At 39.2% G+C, this 18,138-nt stretch overlaps 1 protein-coding gene across 1 annotated transcript in view; it reads right to left on the bottom strand.

Moving 5' to 3' along the window:
* The window catches only part of SNX25 (sorting nexin 25), an 82,938-nt gene that overhangs the window by 46,902 nt on the left and 17,898 nt on the right, over positions 1-18,138 (bottom strand). The window contains exons 3-5 of the mRNA XM_054632769.2: positions 15,477-15,693; positions 3,114-3,286; positions 2,079-2,265 (exon numbers count right to left, since the gene is read on the bottom strand). Of these exons, the coding sequence (XP_054488744.2) occupies positions 2,079-2,265; positions 3,114-3,286; positions 15,477-15,693 (577 nt within the window). The remainder of the gene's footprint in view (positions 1-2,078; positions 2,266-3,113; positions 3,287-15,476; positions 15,694-18,138) is intronic.

The raw sequence follows: 18,138 nt of genomic DNA, 5'->3' as shown, positions 1-18,138 counted from the left end.
CTTCTCTGTAGATTTGCCCTGTGGTTCACTGTTGTGAATTACAGCTAAGTACCACCTGGTTTTGTTTGCTTTTCAATCCATATAGGGACACTGTTTGGTGTGTTAATCCAAATCTGCAAGCTTTCACTGGTTAATCATGAAAGCTTTGCCAAATAGACCACACAAATTTGAGATGACTGCAGGTTGGCCCATCTCTCTCTGGGTGCTCCCAAAGTGCTGGAGGACAAAGAGAATGGGAATGCCTCCTCTCACAGGAAATGCTCTTTAACCACTATACCAGAGGAAGGAAGAACACTGCCTCCAAAATCAAATACTATTTCTCTTTAAAAAGAAGATCCATTTTCTCAGACATTTTCTATTAAAATACTGATCAGGTTAGACTGACCAACATTTCATAGGGTGTAGAGGAACACATTTCAAGATGATGGCAGTTGGAAGTCATGGACTTGAAAGGAAAAACCTAGGTGCAGCCAAAACCACATTATTTCATAAAGCAGATCTGCTCTCTGGTATTAGAGAACGCAATTTAAAGTGACCTATCAGCTAAAAAGAGAACACACTGAGCATTAATGTGCTTGAACAACAACAACAACATAAGAGTTGGGCTGCTTTTGAAACAAACAGATCCATTAGTGTGATTATGCTAATAAATACATCAATTAGGTTTTAGGCAGAGTCTAATATAGACTAATTTCTGCTCTCAGGAAAGGCATGCTGTCCTAGAGAAAAGAGCAAATTTTACAGCAGATGAACAATAAGTAGCCAAGCAACAGAATCATTTCACCATCACCTAAATGTATTTTCCTATCCCAGAAATGCAAGTGGTTTCAGAATCAAAGAGAAGAACAGAGAAAGGATGACGTTATTTGTGCAGCCCGCACACTCCATCCCAATAAGCCAGCTCTTGGCCTGATCAGGCCAAGCCTAACAGAAGTTCAGGGTCACAAGAGATGGCACAGAATGCACCAAATGCAATCAATATGCATGTTTTGTATTTCAGATGTTTCTGCAGCCATTTGAGAAGAGAAAAAGCTGGCCTGCAGCAGCAACAGAGGGGAGCTGGGAAGAGGAAAACCTGCCAGTTCTGGCTGGTGGTGAGAGCTTAGGACAAACACTCCAGACATGGTTTCAGGAGTCCTCCAAAGCTTTGCTCTGCTCAACAAAACCAACTCAAGCACATCTAGGGAGGTTTTATAACAGCATAACCTTCTCACTTCCCCACTTCCCAGTCAGCTGTTCCTTATCCTTTCACATAAATCAGAAATCAGAGGAGAAACAGCTGCAAAGAAAAGACAAGCATAAACAACCAGTTCTTGGGCAAGCAGGCTTGAGGTACAGGCAATATCTCATACTAAGAGGAAAGATATAAGGAGAAAGATGAGACAGGGAGTGGAATTAGTATGAAAGTGAGCAGGTGCCATTTGCATTAGAAAACAGGTAAACAAACACCAAACAAACTCGTGATATGTAGGAGCTCAGTGATGTTTTTAACGAACTCTGTAGAGTTCATTAACACAGTTAAGAAGAATGCAATTGGGGAACATCTCTCTGCAATAGTCCAGGAAAACCTCTCATCCAGTGGTACAATGTACTGGAACTCAAACCCCTTCTTTCCACACCCCAGCTGAATGCTCAGTGTCCCTAAGATCACTATAGTTCACAGTCACCAGACCACCACAGCCAATCATAATTAATTAAGATAATGAGGAGAAAACCATCCACACACCATAATGGAAATTCAACATATTTCATCTAACTCCACAGAGGCAAGTTGCAAAGAAGAGTTTAGTATGCCTTTCATACATTTCAAGCATTTATCCCTTTCAACAGTAAAATCATCTCCAGTATACTACTAAGCAGAATTTTTATGCATTTTCTGCCACTGAGCTAAAATGCTGATTACATTAGAGATCTAACAAATGTTGTAGCTTATCATCCTTACTATCTCTGCTTCACCAAACAAAAAGAAATCTAAAATTCAATTTAAAAAGAAAAATCACAATTCATTCAAATCTTAGTAATGGGCTGGAAAAGAAGCATGTTTAGTTTTGAATGAGCTACAGTGAAACATTAAATACCTCAGTTGTTTCAGGAACTCAACATCAGAGCTGCTGTTAATGAGCTTGATGAACTCCTCATAAGAAGGAGCATATGTGTAGTCTTTCTTCTGATGCTCATTCATCTGTTCTCTGTACTCCAGCTGGCTGAGTAGCATCCGGTTAATGTAATCTGGATCACTCAGCAGTTCCACCACTGGTTTCAGTACTGGAGAGAAAAAATATTTTAAAACAAAATCCTTATGTTGAAAAATAACTGCTGTCTTGCAAATGAAAACTGCAGATAAAAGGCAGAAATAAATATCCAAGTTTATAGACATCAAAAAATCCAAAAACAGTCTTCTGGACAACACAGTACATTTGAGATTGCATATACTTTCTTGATAAAACTGGTTATTTTATTAGAGAAATTGATGTTCGTTGACAAAGCTGAACCCTATTTGGAAAATTCCAAGTGTTTTCATTCTTTATGCTGTGTGTTCTGAAGGCTATGACATTATAGCCAGTATAAATGAAAGTAAACTGAATTGTGTAAAATACTTGGGACTTCATAATTTCTGAGTTTGACGGTGACATAAAAAATTCATAACTGTATTCGCAAAATGTAGCTGATAAAAACAAAGTAGAAATCCCTCAATTTAAAAAAACACACTGCATAAATCAAAGTATATAAATATAATATAATGATTCAGTTATAGGATCCACAGATTTAAGGATGTGTTTATTCATCTGAATGTAATATAAAAAGTCAGAAATATTAATATAATCCCTATAAATAATGCCAAGAAAAGCTTCAAAGGTATTCCTCTATGAAAAAAACAAAATGAGAAAGGACAAATTGCATTTCATCCCAAAATGTGATAAACAGCCTGGCATCAGATCATGAGAGTTAAGTAAGTATATGCTTGATTTCGTGAATATAGTGTCTTACTGCCTATCACAGAAATTAAACTCCAGAATGTAAAAGCACAGCATCAATACTTATACATGATAAACTTTGTAATTGCTACTATGGTACATGTACAAATGGTTAATCATCTCTTATCTTTGATCTACCTTTTGTTGCAAGTATTTCTGCAAGGACAATGCGCAAGCTGACAGACTGGACATCCTTTGAGGGTAGGAGACAATACACCAGAACTTGAGAACATTTTTGCAGATATCTTACTTCTTCATCAGAGCTCCTCAAGCATGAGTGCAGCAAAAAAGGTCTTGGTGGATCTTCCTGCCTAGAGAGAGAATAATAAAGAGGAGAGAGCTTACATACACTTGGATCAGAAGTCACCTATGATCATCAGTTGCTAATTGTTAAAATGCTGCAGCATGAACACTAGGTGGGAGCTGTGCTGAACATGCACAGCAACATGCTGCTGGGTGAGTAAGCCCATGATGCACACTGTGCTGTTTGCAGACTTCTCACAAACAAGTTTTTGGATGACAGCTCTGAAAGAAACAGGGAGCAAATCTCCCTCACCTGGATTCTTTGCCCAAATACTATCTAGTTTATCTCCTTGCAGGTACCAATGGTTTTCTGGACTTTTCAGAATACGTTCGACTGAACTCCTTAGTGCAGGTCACAGCTGTACCTTTTCTTTATACAAAAACAGCTGCAGAAGCAGAGACAAGGTATCCTAGCAGTTTATTTATGGCCACATGCCTCATGTGCTCCAATCCATTTTAACAACAATGTGACCAAGCCAGTGGTTCCAGACAGACAGACACAGTGTCACTGGAGAGGCACCACAGTAACCTACAAAGGCACCCTAGACTGGTTATCAGTAGAAGGCTCTAAGGTGCTACAAAGGCTTCTATCTATCATGTCTCATATCAGTACCTGCTCCTATTTTCCATAACATCTGCTTTCTTCCCAGAGCTGGAGGCTGCCAACCTGGCTAGGTTAGGTTGCTGTCCTAGTCAACTGACTGCTAATCACAGAGCTACTCTATTGCCAGTGTTTGTGGAAAAAGTGAACAAGAACTGTATACAGTCAAACCAAATGTTTTCAGTCAGACACCACTATAAGGCCAATAGTGACAGGCAGGATTATAAAATAACTAATTTTTGCTCGTCAGTTCAGGAGGATGAAAATACGTTGGAATAGTAACAATAACTCTGATTTTCTTCTAGTAATACAATAATTTGTCTTAAGGAGACTAAAAATAGTTTTACAAATAATTTTCAGAAAAACAAATGTAAAGATGACATTTGGGTTTGATTTGACTAATGCCTTTAACTGAATCACAAATCAAATGCTTTGTTTGCAAACACGGATCATGAAAGGTGTTTCAATTGTTATAGGTAAGACAAATTTCAAAACAAGTCCCTTGGAACATCTTGGATATAAATACTCTTTTCTGAGGAGTAGTGGTTTATGAAGATGATGTATAATCTTCATTATCAACCAGTCCAGGTGGTGCAGCTGACTGAGCTCAAAGCTGTTTATCTTGCTCTGGTAGGATCTTTTCTCAGTGGCAGCTGAATGCATAGCTATTTTCCTCAGTGCATTTCTACTTTTCTTTCCTACTCCAGACATATCCTGAAGTCTCCTCTACACCACATCAAACATCCCCTGTCAAGTTCTCCCTTAAAGGCACTCATTATTTATCTAAACCCAGACAAGTCCCAGGCAGATTACTGACAGAAAGTCTGGGTCATTTACCTACAGCCACCTCTTACTGTGGAAGTAAAGTCTTCCAGACAGGCCAGTGCACCTAAAGTCAGCCATTTAGAAACACAGCCAGGAGCATATGCAAAATGCTGGCAAACAGGTGACTCACAGGGAACATAGAATAGTTAAGGTTAAAAAAGCCCTTCTAGATCATCAAGTCCACCATTAAACCACGTCCTTAAGTATAACACCTACATAGATTTTTAACACTTCCCAGGACAGTAATTTTATCACTTCCCTGGACAGCCTGTTTCAATGCTTGACCATCTTTTCAGTGAATAAATTTTTCCTAATAATGTAAACCTCCCCTGGCACAGCTTGAGACCATTACCTCTTATCCTGTTGCTTGTTACCTGGGAAAGGACACAGACCCCCACGTGGCTACAACCTGCTTTAAGGCAGTTCTCTCAATAGAGAGCACTAAGAGCCTCCTCTTCTCCAGAGGACTCTCACTAAACACCCCCAGCTCCCTTGGCCACTCCTCATAAGGCTGGTCCTCTAGACCCTTTCTCCAGCTTGTTGCCCTCCTCTGGACATGCTCCAGCGCTTCCATGCCTTTCTTGCAGTGAAGGACCCAAAACTAAACCCAGGATTCAAGACACAGCCTCACCAGCGCCAAGTACAAGAGCTATCCCTGGAAATGATTCCTGTGTATTAACAGCCACAATACAGAGGTAGAATTAAATGCAAATGGTGACTGCTTTTTGGCCTGTGAACAAACCCCATCTATTTTGGACACCTTATTTCTGAGACATCTTGCATAGTGATTAGATCAAGATATACTTTCATAGCACGTGAAAAGCATAAAACAGAGCCATAATGCACAGAAAGTTTCATTGAACTGAGATTAGTCTTCTTTGTCTTCAATATCTATCTACAAGTCCCTTGAGGAATGCCAGTCTGTTTAGGACTGCAAACACACTGGAGCATTAACTGTACCTGTAGTATCACCCATGCAAGAGAACTGTCTCCCTACTGCAAAAATTTATTCCCAGTCAAGAGCCAACACATACAGCTTTGGTGAGCTGGACCTATGCCAGGATTTTTCTGCCACACAGTCAGGAGAACACAAATGGAAAATGGAACAGAATAAACAAGCGCTTAGGCAAATATTTGGTTCTTACCCTTCTAATTTGTCTAATGTGTTCCTGCATACAGGAATGCAAGGGGGGAGTAGAGTTGCCTACTCTCCAGTTTACAGGCTGCTTAAGAGTATCTTCATTTTTTCCTGGAATTGTCTCCATTACCTAAGAAGATATGACTCTCTAGAACAGGTTTTCCTAGCCAAACTGTACATACATGTGATCTAAAAAGCAAAAGGGAAGATATTTATGAAAATAGAGAAACAAAGTCTTCAGGAAATTCAACTCTAAACAAGCCTTGCCTGTCAGTGCCAAACAGTTCGGTCAACAAATCCTGCAGCATTCATCACTGTTGGGCAAGAGAAATAAAAGGAAGACTGAAAGCAGGAGAGGAAGCTTGGGGGGAAGCTGAACAGCTACAGAATAAATCAATATGACAGTGATAAATCAGACAAGACAAAACATACTGGTTTATATCCTCCTTTGTATGTATACAGGAAGCATTACAGTTCTATTTGTCTCAATATTACCATTGATGAGCTTCAGGGAAATACTGTGTGTCAACTAAAGGTCTGGCCAGTAAACAGCTGCCCTCTTAACCCAGGCTTCCCCGTCACTGAGACACATTTAAAAAGAGAGCAGTGAGCAATCAGAGAAGTGTTAACACACCACTGCTCAGCTACCAAACCATGTCTGTTTACTACCTTGGAGCAAGAGCTATCCTGATCAGGCATATTCTTAAGGCTTGATATAAAACCTAGATCTTCAATTCTGTGAGAATGTGTCACTGTTCATTTTGCAGAGACCAAAAGGAAAAGCACAAATGTAAGTGCAATCCATATACATGTACACAAAGCAGAGTGCTGCTACATCTCTCCAGTGTCAATAAAGCTATTAAGCACTATTAAATAAACCAAATAGTAACAGAGACATTATTTCTTTTCCTAATTCTGAACATGTATTACTAGCACTGTGTGGTTGGATTTTCCAAACAAACAGTCCCTTAGTAATCACAGAAAACTGAACAAAAACTGTGTGCAGATATTTTTAGACCGAGCTTTAAAAGCCCAGTCAATTAGCCATAAATTCTGAGCACAACTGTGTGCAGTGAACTAATATAAATGTGACACTCTAGAAAATAGTTCCAAAACAGGCATGATACAAGCTCTGTAAACCAGGCTCCATTAATCTTCTTTAGACAATATTCGAATAATGGCAAGTGGCAACTTAATTCATTTGTGTCTTCTTGAACAATTAAGACTGAAGCAATAGTGACAATAGTCATCTGTCAAGATGCAGGTGACTTTTTTAAAACAGTAGACAGAACATATGCTCTATACAGCATTCTTACAGATCATACCCATCTTCTCTCCCCCATGAGCTACAAAGCCAGCCTTAACCTTGCCCAAATTCCTTTTCTATAATTTTATGAAAAGCCTTCCCTGAATTTTCAACACTATCCAATACTTTTATATAGTGCCAGAAAGCAAAGGGATTTCCTTCAGTTGCACCTCAAAGCACTGGAAGATCAGCAGCAGAGTACAAATACAGATGAATAGATAGGACCTGCCAAAGTGAGTTCCTTTGTACCAGGTCTGTTCCAAGCTGTACTTTTCTTTGGGAACAAAGTGGCACCTACTGTAACCATCCTCTGCTGGGAGGTGGCTTTGTACATTTACTGCCTGTGCATCCCACTGAGTGTCAGCAGGGTTAAGACTTTGCCCCTTACTGCTGTGAGCCTACAGTTCATCCAGCACTTTATAAAGGAAAGCAGAAGACCAGATTTGCTGCAGTATTCCTGAAGAGAAGCACTTAAAACATTACCAGGGTTATAGAAGTATCATCATTTCCTGCCCATCCTATAAGTAAGCAACTCTGACCAATATCAACACCTTTTTAACAACAATACCTCATTTCTCAGGAATGCAGGACCTACGGCCACTTCATAAAACCAGACTATCAGCTGGAATTCCAGGTTTCCCAATACAGCAACCTCATGGAAATCTTTTTTCCCCAAGAATCTACTCCATATTTTTGACAAGGACCATCTGGTAACCATCTGACTCAGGAGTATTAAAACCTGGTATTTGTAGTTGGATGCATGAACCTGACACAAAGCATCTTTGACAAATGTAAGTCAGTTTGCTTTGAAATTAAGGCAGGAAGCAAATTTACACACACACATACCCTCCCCCCTAAAAAAAACCCATGCACCCAAAAAAACAGCCAACCAACCCAAAAAAAAACCCAAAGAAAAACACCAAACAAAAAAATAACCCTCAAACAACAAAACCATGTAAAAAACTAACATTTCTTCTACAGGAAATTACTTAAGGGATAGATGGATAACAGAGTCTTTCCTTCAGCCTTGATATTTCTTTATTTAGTTTTTCAAGAGATAGCCTTGCAGAGCTCTATTTAAGTCTCAATCAGTACAATTGTGAGCAGAATGCATGTGCAACTCTAAATAAGTGTCATCAGTATTTTCAACATTCACCATGCATTTTCATTAAACAGACTCTGAGAACCACCAGACCCACAAGCAGGCTGCATCTCTTCACCTGTATCACCCTCAGAGCTGTAAGCTTCTTGACAATGCAGCAAAGTAAAAACTGCTTGACCTATACAAGTTTTCTAAGACATAAAACAAACAAAACTTTAGACCTTTACAAGCCAGTACAACAAACATACTAGAAAAAAGTATCTACTTAAAAAAAAGCAATGAAAAAAATATCACATAAACCTCAGAAAGCACAAAAAAATAGAAACAGCAGACAAAACCAAACCCAAAATTTCCACAGCTGCTATTTTATCAAGATAAATCAGCAATTCTTATAAATCATTTCAACTAATGTTCATGGCACATAAAACCTCTCATTTATACATGCCACAGTTACCTCTTTCAGGAAAAAGCCATATTAGTAACAGAGGCAAAGAACTTATGAATGGCTTACAAATTGTGGTATGACCACATCAGCACTAGGATGTCTTAATGCTTATTACAGTATCAAGGTTATACTCAAGCATTAACAGGAAACCTAACTTCCCACACTGAAGCATGAAAACAAATGGTGAGCTTTAGACCTGGTGCTAGCTATGGGCTGAATTTAATAACATGTTCAGGCCTTGGTTTTTCGTGACTAATTTGCTCTCAGCACCTTCATACACAGCTGTTCCCATTGCAACAAATCTCTACAGCTTCATACTAATCCCCTTGATACACCTTTCCAAACTAGCATTTCTAGTTTCTGGCAAATGGAATTATAAAAGAAAAACAAGACTTGTGGGAGGCATTTAGTTGCCAGATAACTTGGATCTATAGAATTAACCAAGTTAAATCTCAAGTGTTATAACTCCCTTTGTATCAGTCTGCTCTTAATCAGTTTGTGGTGACATCGCCTTTTTTTTTTCCACTATCTTATCACAATACACATTGCAATCACGAAAAAATTGAAGTTATATACCCTATACATGCCAAGGTATTCACCTGGGCACAGAAAATTAAGAGTTATTTTCTCCCCTTACCCTGTCTGTAATAACAGAAAACAAAAGGAATATTATCAAAACGTGTATGATACAAACTTTAATCCCAAAACAGCTTACCATACTGATCACTTAAGCAGCGATTTCCCCACACTTTCCAAGAGCACTGAGCTCTTAACTATATGTTCTGAATCAGCACTGGTAGCAGCCTGCAGACCCCAAGCATTCATTTTGCTAAGTCATAACTTATGCTGCAAGTCTGGGCACAAAAACAAAACCACTTCAGCATATACCAACAGATGCTGTGTAGTAGACAACTGGTCAGAAGCAGCCTGTGATACCCCATATTCATGTTTGCAGAAACCAATTTTTCCTCTATCTCTGGGGTCAAAAGTGCCCCAGCTGTATGTTAAAGACAGAGAACACTCAAAACCAAAAGATACAGGGGGAAAAAAAATAATAAAAATAAAACCAGCGTCATCTGACCTCTTCTTGCTGTTGTTTGTTCAAAAATCACTGCTTGTCAGGGGTTCAAGCAAGACACAAGAATTAACTACCTTCCAATCCCACTTGCCTACTCTGCTGTTTTTTCTTAGGTTATTTTCTTCCTAATGGATAGTATTGGACCATTGGACCAAATATTTTTTGATTGGTGCTGAACATAGGTTAATAATACAAAGATGGCTTTGCTATTGCTGAGCATATTGCTGAGCAGCACTTGGACAGCATCAAGGCCTTTTCTGCTTCTTGAATCACCCCACTGCTGGGGGTGCACAAGGAGTTGGAAAGAGACAGCCAGGACAGGTGACTCCAGCTGACCAAAGGGATATTCCAGGCCCTGTGGCATCATGCTCAGTGTGTAAAGCTGGGGAAAGAAGTAGGAAAGGGGGGATGTTTGGAGTGATGGTGTTGGCCTCCCCAAGTCACTATTACATGTGATGGGGCCCCACTCTCCTGGAGATGGCTGAACACCTGCCTGCCCATGGAAAGTGGTGAATTAATTACTTATTTGGCTCTGTGTGCAGCTTTTGCTTTACCCATTAAACTGTCTTTATTTCAACCAACAAGTTTTCTCAATTTTAACCCATAAGTTCCTGCACTTTTCCAGATCTCTCTGAGCATGCTGGTGAGGCAGTGAGTGAGTGGTTTGTGTGGGACTATTGCTGGCTGAGGTTAAACCAGGATACCTACTTATATAACGCAGGCAAATCTTATTTTACCTATGGTGCACCCAGCAAAAAATAAGGGTTTACTTATCAAATGTTAATAGTTCTGTAACTATTTAGAGCAGTTATTCTCAGCCCAAAGAAAGAACAAGGGAACTCCCTTTCATGTGGACAGCTTCACAGAAAGACACTACTTCTCTGCATCCTGCTTAAGTCCTTCTGGTACTGACTGAGCATTTCATCCAGAAGAATAGCTGCTTCTAGCTTTCAACAACTATATCATGCTACCAGAGGGAGACTAAATTCCTGGGGGCAGATAATTTCAGCCCCTGAAAAACACGCTGCCACCACAGACAACACTGCACCCACATACCAACATGACCATTTCCATCATTATCCACCACCTTACTGAGCTCACAGTCCATCCTTGATTGCATAAAATGGTATTGCCAGTATTCAGCTTACTTATATTCTAATTAAAGTAACCAAGAAAGACTTCTTAACAAGATATGAAGGAATGAAGGAATAAAAGGTGCTATGAAACATGAATGGCTGAACACTAACCTCTTTACCCTTGCAGGATGCACTTGGCTAATCCTGTTATAAATGTACTCCTGATCCTGCACATATGGGAAAAGAGCAGTGGCTTCTAAAAATAAATCCAGGTCTGACTTTTTCTCCATATCTCAAATTCATAAGCTAGCTGATGCTGGACACAGGAAACTATCATATTCCATTTCTATACACCAAGCCAATACTAGAAATTAAATGGTTTCCTATCTAAATTATTCAAAATGCCACAAATTTTCTCACTGAAAAGTGACAGTTTCCTTTGAAATCCCAACTGAACCTCAAAGTACACCCCAGTGACACATACAGGATAAAAAATTTGGGAACTGTCTTGCCTACAGCTTGCATTGCTCTGTGTCACTCCAGACAGTTCTGCCCATGGCTAGAAGTGTCTCTGCCCTTATTTCACTATGAAGATGCATGTGGCATTCACAGGAAAGACAGCTGATGTTATGGAAAGCCAGGGAATAGAATAAAGAAATGGAAACAGACCTAACACTACAAGGTTCCTTTCTCCCAGTGCCCTGCCTCCAACCAGTCACCATGGAAGTGGCCTCTCCTCTTATCAAAGAGTCATAAAATGGTTTGGGTTGGAAGAGGCTTAAAGTTCATCTAGTCCCAACCCTATGCTATGGACAGAGACACCTTCCACAAGACCAGGTTGCTCCCAAGTCCCATCCAAACTGGCCTTGACCCATGCTTTGAAGGGAGACAAGGTCTGCCAGCACTTTTCTTCATTTCTGGCCTCTGCTGGCTATTTACCTTGAGCTGTTTATAACTAAGTGAATTTTTGAGATGGTTAAGATAAGCCAGATGAAAAGCAGGAGCAAAAAAAAAAAAAAGACTGTAGCGCCCTTCATCATTCTGAAGGGCCTCAACCTATTTTCATCCCCTCAGACATCCTGATTAATCACAGATTGAAGTTCATCAGTGAAAGAAGAAAAGTAAAGAATTTTTGTGTCCAACATGCACCTAGTCACAAAACACATGAACTTCACTCTGAAAAAACAAGACATCTGTCCTCCTGGGCATGGATGACTCCTTTCTGCCGTGCTAGTGGATTATCTCTTATATAGGAAAACCAAGACAAAGTGGCTCAGCTGGCACCCCCTCCATAGACAGTATTAGAGGTATTTAAAACTTCATAAGCTGCCACACAACGGACAAAATGCATTTTGCCATCATGCTGCAGTATAAACTCAGTGGCAAGAAATGATGGAGCACTCCAAGAGGTATCACAACAGGAAAGATACCTCTCTCTAATTACAGCCTCTGTTCCACTATATTTATCATCCAAAACTGGATTTGTTATGAGATACAGAAGGAAATGTGAATGCCAATTTACATTTATTACTGTCTTCAAAACATTAACAGAAAGCAAAGCAGATCAAGAAGATCTGCGTTCCCTCCCTTAGGAAGACAAATTTTTGTGTTTGAACTGTGGCACTTCAACTGTGATTCAACCCAGTAGACAGTTGAACACCACACAGATTTTCACTCACTCCCTCACCCTCCCACAGTGAGATGAGGGAGAGAATAAGAAAAAAAGGTAAAATTCCTGACTTTGGGGTGACCTAATTGCAGCCTTCAGGTCCCTGAAGGTAGCCAAAAAGAAAGGTGAAGAGAGATCTCTTACAAGAGCCTGTAGTGACAGGACAAGGGGCAATGGCTCCAAACTGAGAGGAGGCTTAGATTAGATATTAGGAAGAAATCCTTCCCAGTGAGGGTGCTGAGGCACTGGAACAGGTTTCAGAGACAATGTCCCATCCCTGGAACTGCTTAAGGCCAGGTTGGATGGGGCAATCTGGTCTAATGAAAGGTGCCCCTTCCCACAGCAGGGGTTTGGAACTAGATGACCTTTAAGGTCTCTTCCAATCCAAACCATTCTCTGACTTGAGACTAAGAGAGTTTAATAGAACAGAAAAGGCAGGGAAATTAATAATAATGATGATGATGATGATAATAATAGAATTAGAATATATCAACCAAGTGATGTACAATGCAAATGCTCAACACCTGCTGGCTGATGCCCAGCCAGTTCCTAAGCAGTATCTCCCAGCCAGCTTTTCACCTAATTTATATACTCAACATGACACTATATGGTATGGAATATCCATCCCTTCTGCCAGCTGGGGTCTGCTGTCCTGACTATGTCACTGCCCAGCTTCTTCTGTTACCCACCCCCTCAGCTTCCTCACTGGCAGGGCAGTATGAGAAGCTAAAGTCCTTGACATAGCACAACACTGCTTAGGAACAACTAGAATACCAGTGTTATCAACATTATTCTCAACCTAAATCGATAATACAGCACCATATCAGCTACTAGGACAAAAATTTACTCTATCCCAGTTGAAAATCAGGACAATACAGAAAATAATTAAAGGCTTCCAAGCCTGAAGTAGCATACCTTTTAGTTCTGAGTCTATAGCTTAAAATGTCAGCAGGTTCTAGCACAGTAAACTCCATAGCAGTAGGCAATTTGTACAAAACTCAAATTCTTGTTAAAACTACAAATTCTCCAATAGAAAACACTATCCGAATATTTGCTGTGCTTTCAGGTTTATTATATGCATGCTCACATCACTCAGCAGCACAAATTCCACCTGTAGCATTTGAGCACAATGTCACCTTTCTGCTGACTTGGCCTGTACACAGTGTTTAAGCTGTCTCTCCATCTGCTAAGAAATGGTGAGCCCTGTGCAATATCCATGCAGCTCCCTGGACTTTCTGAACAAGTTTGGATGAGCATGAGGAAATTCTAGTGCTTTACAACTGGCATCATGCAGCATCATGTTGCTGATCTGTCAAGCACATTAAAACCAGACTTTCTCCTTGTGAATTCACAGCCTTGCAGTCTACAAAAAACAGTCACTAAGCCCAGTTCCAGCCTCTATAAATTGTTCAGTTAGAGCTGTTGGGTTGGTTTGTTTGGCTTTTTTCTAACCCGCTAATACATTAAATCTTGATAGGACTTTTTTTTCAATCCCATACTAATGCAGTTTTATCCAGAGTTAAAGTGCATTTACTACTTCAAGTGAAAAGTTAACCAGAAAATAACCAAAAGAATTTTAGTTCTACATAGTGGAAATAACAATCCAACAAAGACCAGATGAAGTGGTCATAATTCTCAGCAGATAAGAAGCCTCACCAACAATCAGCATTAATAATACTTAATAATTCTGCAATTCTAAGTCCTACATCCCCAGCTTCAAATAGAAAAACATTTAGATTTTAAAAAAGCAAAAAGCAAACAACAAAAAAAATTCAACTTCCTCATTCTTTAACTGTTCAAATCAAATTCTTCCCAAAAGCAAGCACTTTATTCTGATCAAGGACAAGTGCAAGCATGACACTTAAAAATCAAGGAGCACACTTAGGAGTTTTATCTAAGAGATTTCTACCTCATTGCAGAGCTGAAAGAAAGTAGTACCTAGAAGCCACTACAAGATCTACTGCAATGTACATACACCTTGATTTCTTGTTTTCTTGAATGTAACCAACCTTTGGTGTCTTTTCTTTTTCTGTGCATTAGCTTACATAAAATTAGCTAGGATCTACCACAAATACATTAACTGTCTTCTAATACAGAAGAGAAAGAAGTGCCAATGGTAATAGATTGATCACTGACAGAACACAATTGTTCTTTTTGTCTGAGAGGGTGTCAAAAATACATGGATCTAACTGTAAAACAACTTCACAGAATAAAATGTACAGTCTAAATCTGAATGGCCAAAGCATATTCCAGTTAGGATAACCAAAATGCAGGTAAGTGCAGATACAAAACCAGGTTCCATGCACAATTAGACAAATTGTGCATTCAGATGTGGGAGCTGCATAGGCTAAGATTTCCTATTTGCAATTACAATTTGGGTGGAACTCTAGTGTTCAGGGCTTTTTCAAGTGGACAAAGAGATCCTTGCCAAAGAGGAAATTTATGAAATTAGCAAGATTACTTAAGCAGAGAAAGAAAATACAGCCAACAATTTTTCCACTAGCAAAATCTTGTTACTGCAGGACAGGCCACCTACAGAAATCATGAGGCTTTGGCTCCCAGGGCTAGAAGAAATGGAAAACTGAATGGAATTATTCCTGGTGCCATTCTGGGAAAAGGTGCAAATAACTATCTTCTCATCTGTTGACTGCACTAACAGTGGCCCTTCTTCCCACTGCATGTTCACAGTACTTTGCAGGAACTGCTCACACAGCCCACCTCCTACTGTGAACAAAGGATTCATGAATTAAACTGAAAAGGGTAGTGAATCCAAACTCTTAGAAAAATGAGTCCAAGTGTTTCCTTACAGACATCCTGAAGCCTGATTGATCTCTAAAACTGGTAATAAGCTTGAACTATTTTATCAGTTTTATACACAGTCTTCATTACTTTGATTTAGCACATCTGTAAGTGAAGAGAGAAGCAGAAAATTCCAAAGAACTGCAGTTTTGTTTTTACCTGGCATTGGCTCCTTTAAGGTCACAGAAGTGTGAGAGTAAAGCTTTCACTACATCGTTGCAGACAACTTTAACTACATCAATGTGACTCAGCCTCTGTCGCAGCTGCTTGGCAATCTCCCAAAAGTCTTCAGAGAGCAGCTGGTACAGCTGCCCCTCATCTCTGCTCAGTTGCCCATACCAGGACAGGATGTAATCTCTATAGCTGTAGTCAAACACTGAAAAGAGAAACAAAACAATAAATTGGAAAAACTGCAAAAGGACAAAGCACACCAAGATAGGAAAAATGTAACCCTCGACCCATCTCAAACACTGGATGGGCAATAGGCTTCACATCTACCTCTTACTGCAGAAAGTCAGGCTGGCAAGGTTACAGCAATCTGCACCTAACAGGTTACTGCAGGTCACTTTGCAAAGCAAAGCCTTAAAGTGGATTTACTCAGACAATCAGGTTACCAGCTACACACAAACCTCAGACTAATACCTGTCTCTCAGCAGTGCCTTTGGTTAGATGAACTATCATATAATTTGGCTGTGTCTAAAATGGTGCAGACTGAAGCCAACTTTCTTTACATAGGAACTGAATAGTCTCCATTCCAAAGTCATGGCTAGAAGGGGGAGATGGTAATGTTTTTGGATTTCCAAAGATATATACAACACAGAACACCACCACAGAAAGTACATTATAGGATCAGAGAGCTAAGGGAGAACAAGTGGATTAGTGAGACCACATGAACTTAAAAATGACGAAGCATTCCAAACCATACCGACAGGCAATAACAATATTACTGTAATTGCAAATCCCATGGCAACACTGTCTTCTACCATTCTGACTTTGCTTTTTGGCATTTGTGTGTCACCAGTTTTACTGATGTTTCACTCCAGCAAATGTCCCTAGAAGTCTAAGAGAGCAGGAACTGTTCAGGGAGAACACATGAACTATTTAGCAGTTGCAACAAGATGGGGGAAAAGTTGGGGTTGTAAGAGTCAATTTGCATCTACCAGATAATAAAAAGGAGGGAATAAAGTCATGTGCCTGGTAATTTGATCAACTTATTCACTAAACAATCTGGATTCAAACTTTCATATCAAAATCCCATCTCTTTTGTCAGTGTAAACCCACAGTGCAAAGTAATCATAAGACTCCATAATTTCTTACCTTCCACTTTGATAGAAGCTGTTTGTTTGGTAAATTATATAAATTATGAAAATGTCCCTGGAACTGGCAACAGTGAACTAATAGCATAATAATAGGCAACAGCTTAAATATTTTCACCTGCCTTTTCAGGCCAAACTAGCAAACCTCAACTAACATAACCTTGATGAAAACATTTCCAGAGAAATGGCTAAAACTGATTAAGGTTTCTAGTCAAGTGCTTCACAAACTAGCTTCTTCAAGTTTATAAAGAAACTGAATCACTTCAATGAGTATGCTGAAATATTAAAAGCTTTATGCTAAGTCACTTCAAGACCTTTTAATTAATAATTCAGAAAAAATTCCACAGTTCTGTAAACAAATATATAACAGGTTTGATGATTTTTTTTCCTAATCCAGGAGAGAAAAAAGTATGCAGAGCCAAATAGCAGGATAGGAACTTCCAAAATCCCTTTCTAAAATAGATTAAATATTTCACTGAAAACTCTTACCCTCAAATACTTCAGAGTGATAAAAACAGTTATAAAAATAGTTGTCTTCTGATAAGCAAGCGGAGGAATAATCTGTTAAGACATCACAGAACAGAGGAAATAGCATTTTAAAATCTGAAGTTCTATTACTTATCTCAAGTCTTCTGACAACATACACTTTAAGAATCTATTTTTCCACAGCTGTCCCCATGTCCTTCTGCAGCCACCTTTTTTGTTATAGCTTAGTTACCCTCTTCTATTGCAAGGTCCGAAATGCTGTGGAAAGCTGACCACAGCACAGATTCTTCCTTTTCATTTAATCCATAAGAGACCAATAATTTCTCAAGCATGCTTGCAGCACACTGCACTGTGGCATTTTTTCATCAGCATCACTGGCAGGTAGTGACTATCCAGATTTTCTTACAGACACCCTCTCTATCCTTTGCAAGGGTGCAAAGCAGCTCTTTCTTCAGCATCTTTTGCCCAAGAGGACAAGCCATGGTATGGAGTGGTGGCTCCTACAGAAGTCTATTCAACAGAGCTCTACAAAGCAAGAGCACATGGGCAGAATGTGCATCCTGATCCCTTACAGACATATTGTCTTTCAGAGAAAATCTATTCCTAATGATCATTAATTTATTAATTTTTAAATAAGCTATAACATATAATTTATATTATATAATTTATATTATATTATATAATTGTTATAATTCAGTAAAATTAATAAAATAATTTATTACTTTTTAAGCAACTCCACTCCAAAATGAGCTCTGTTTCCAGCACACTACATAATACATTCTTTTTGTTCCTTTTATCCACTCATGAATTCTGTCATATTCAATACAAAAGAGCCACAAAACCTATTGGCAATATCAAGCTAGAGACAAAAGATCATGAATCATCATCAAAAACCAACCATGCAACTATGAAATATTTCATTTGTGTTTAACTCTGCCAGTTACATACCTTCAATACCTTAAAAGGATTACACTGCTTTAAACCCTATTTTTCTGCACCCGTGCTTTACAACTCTCGTG

The sequence above is a fragment of the Agelaius phoeniceus genome, chromosome 4 (genome assembly GCF_051311805.1).
Source record: "Agelaius phoeniceus isolate bAgePho1 chromosome 4, bAgePho1.hap1, whole genome shotgun sequence".
In the NCBI taxonomy this organism is placed as follows: Eukaryota; Metazoa; Chordata; class Aves; order Passeriformes; family Icteridae; genus Agelaius; species Agelaius phoeniceus.
Note: the sequence above shows the minus strand (reverse complement) of the source record. Positions and strands in the feature narration are given on the sequence as shown.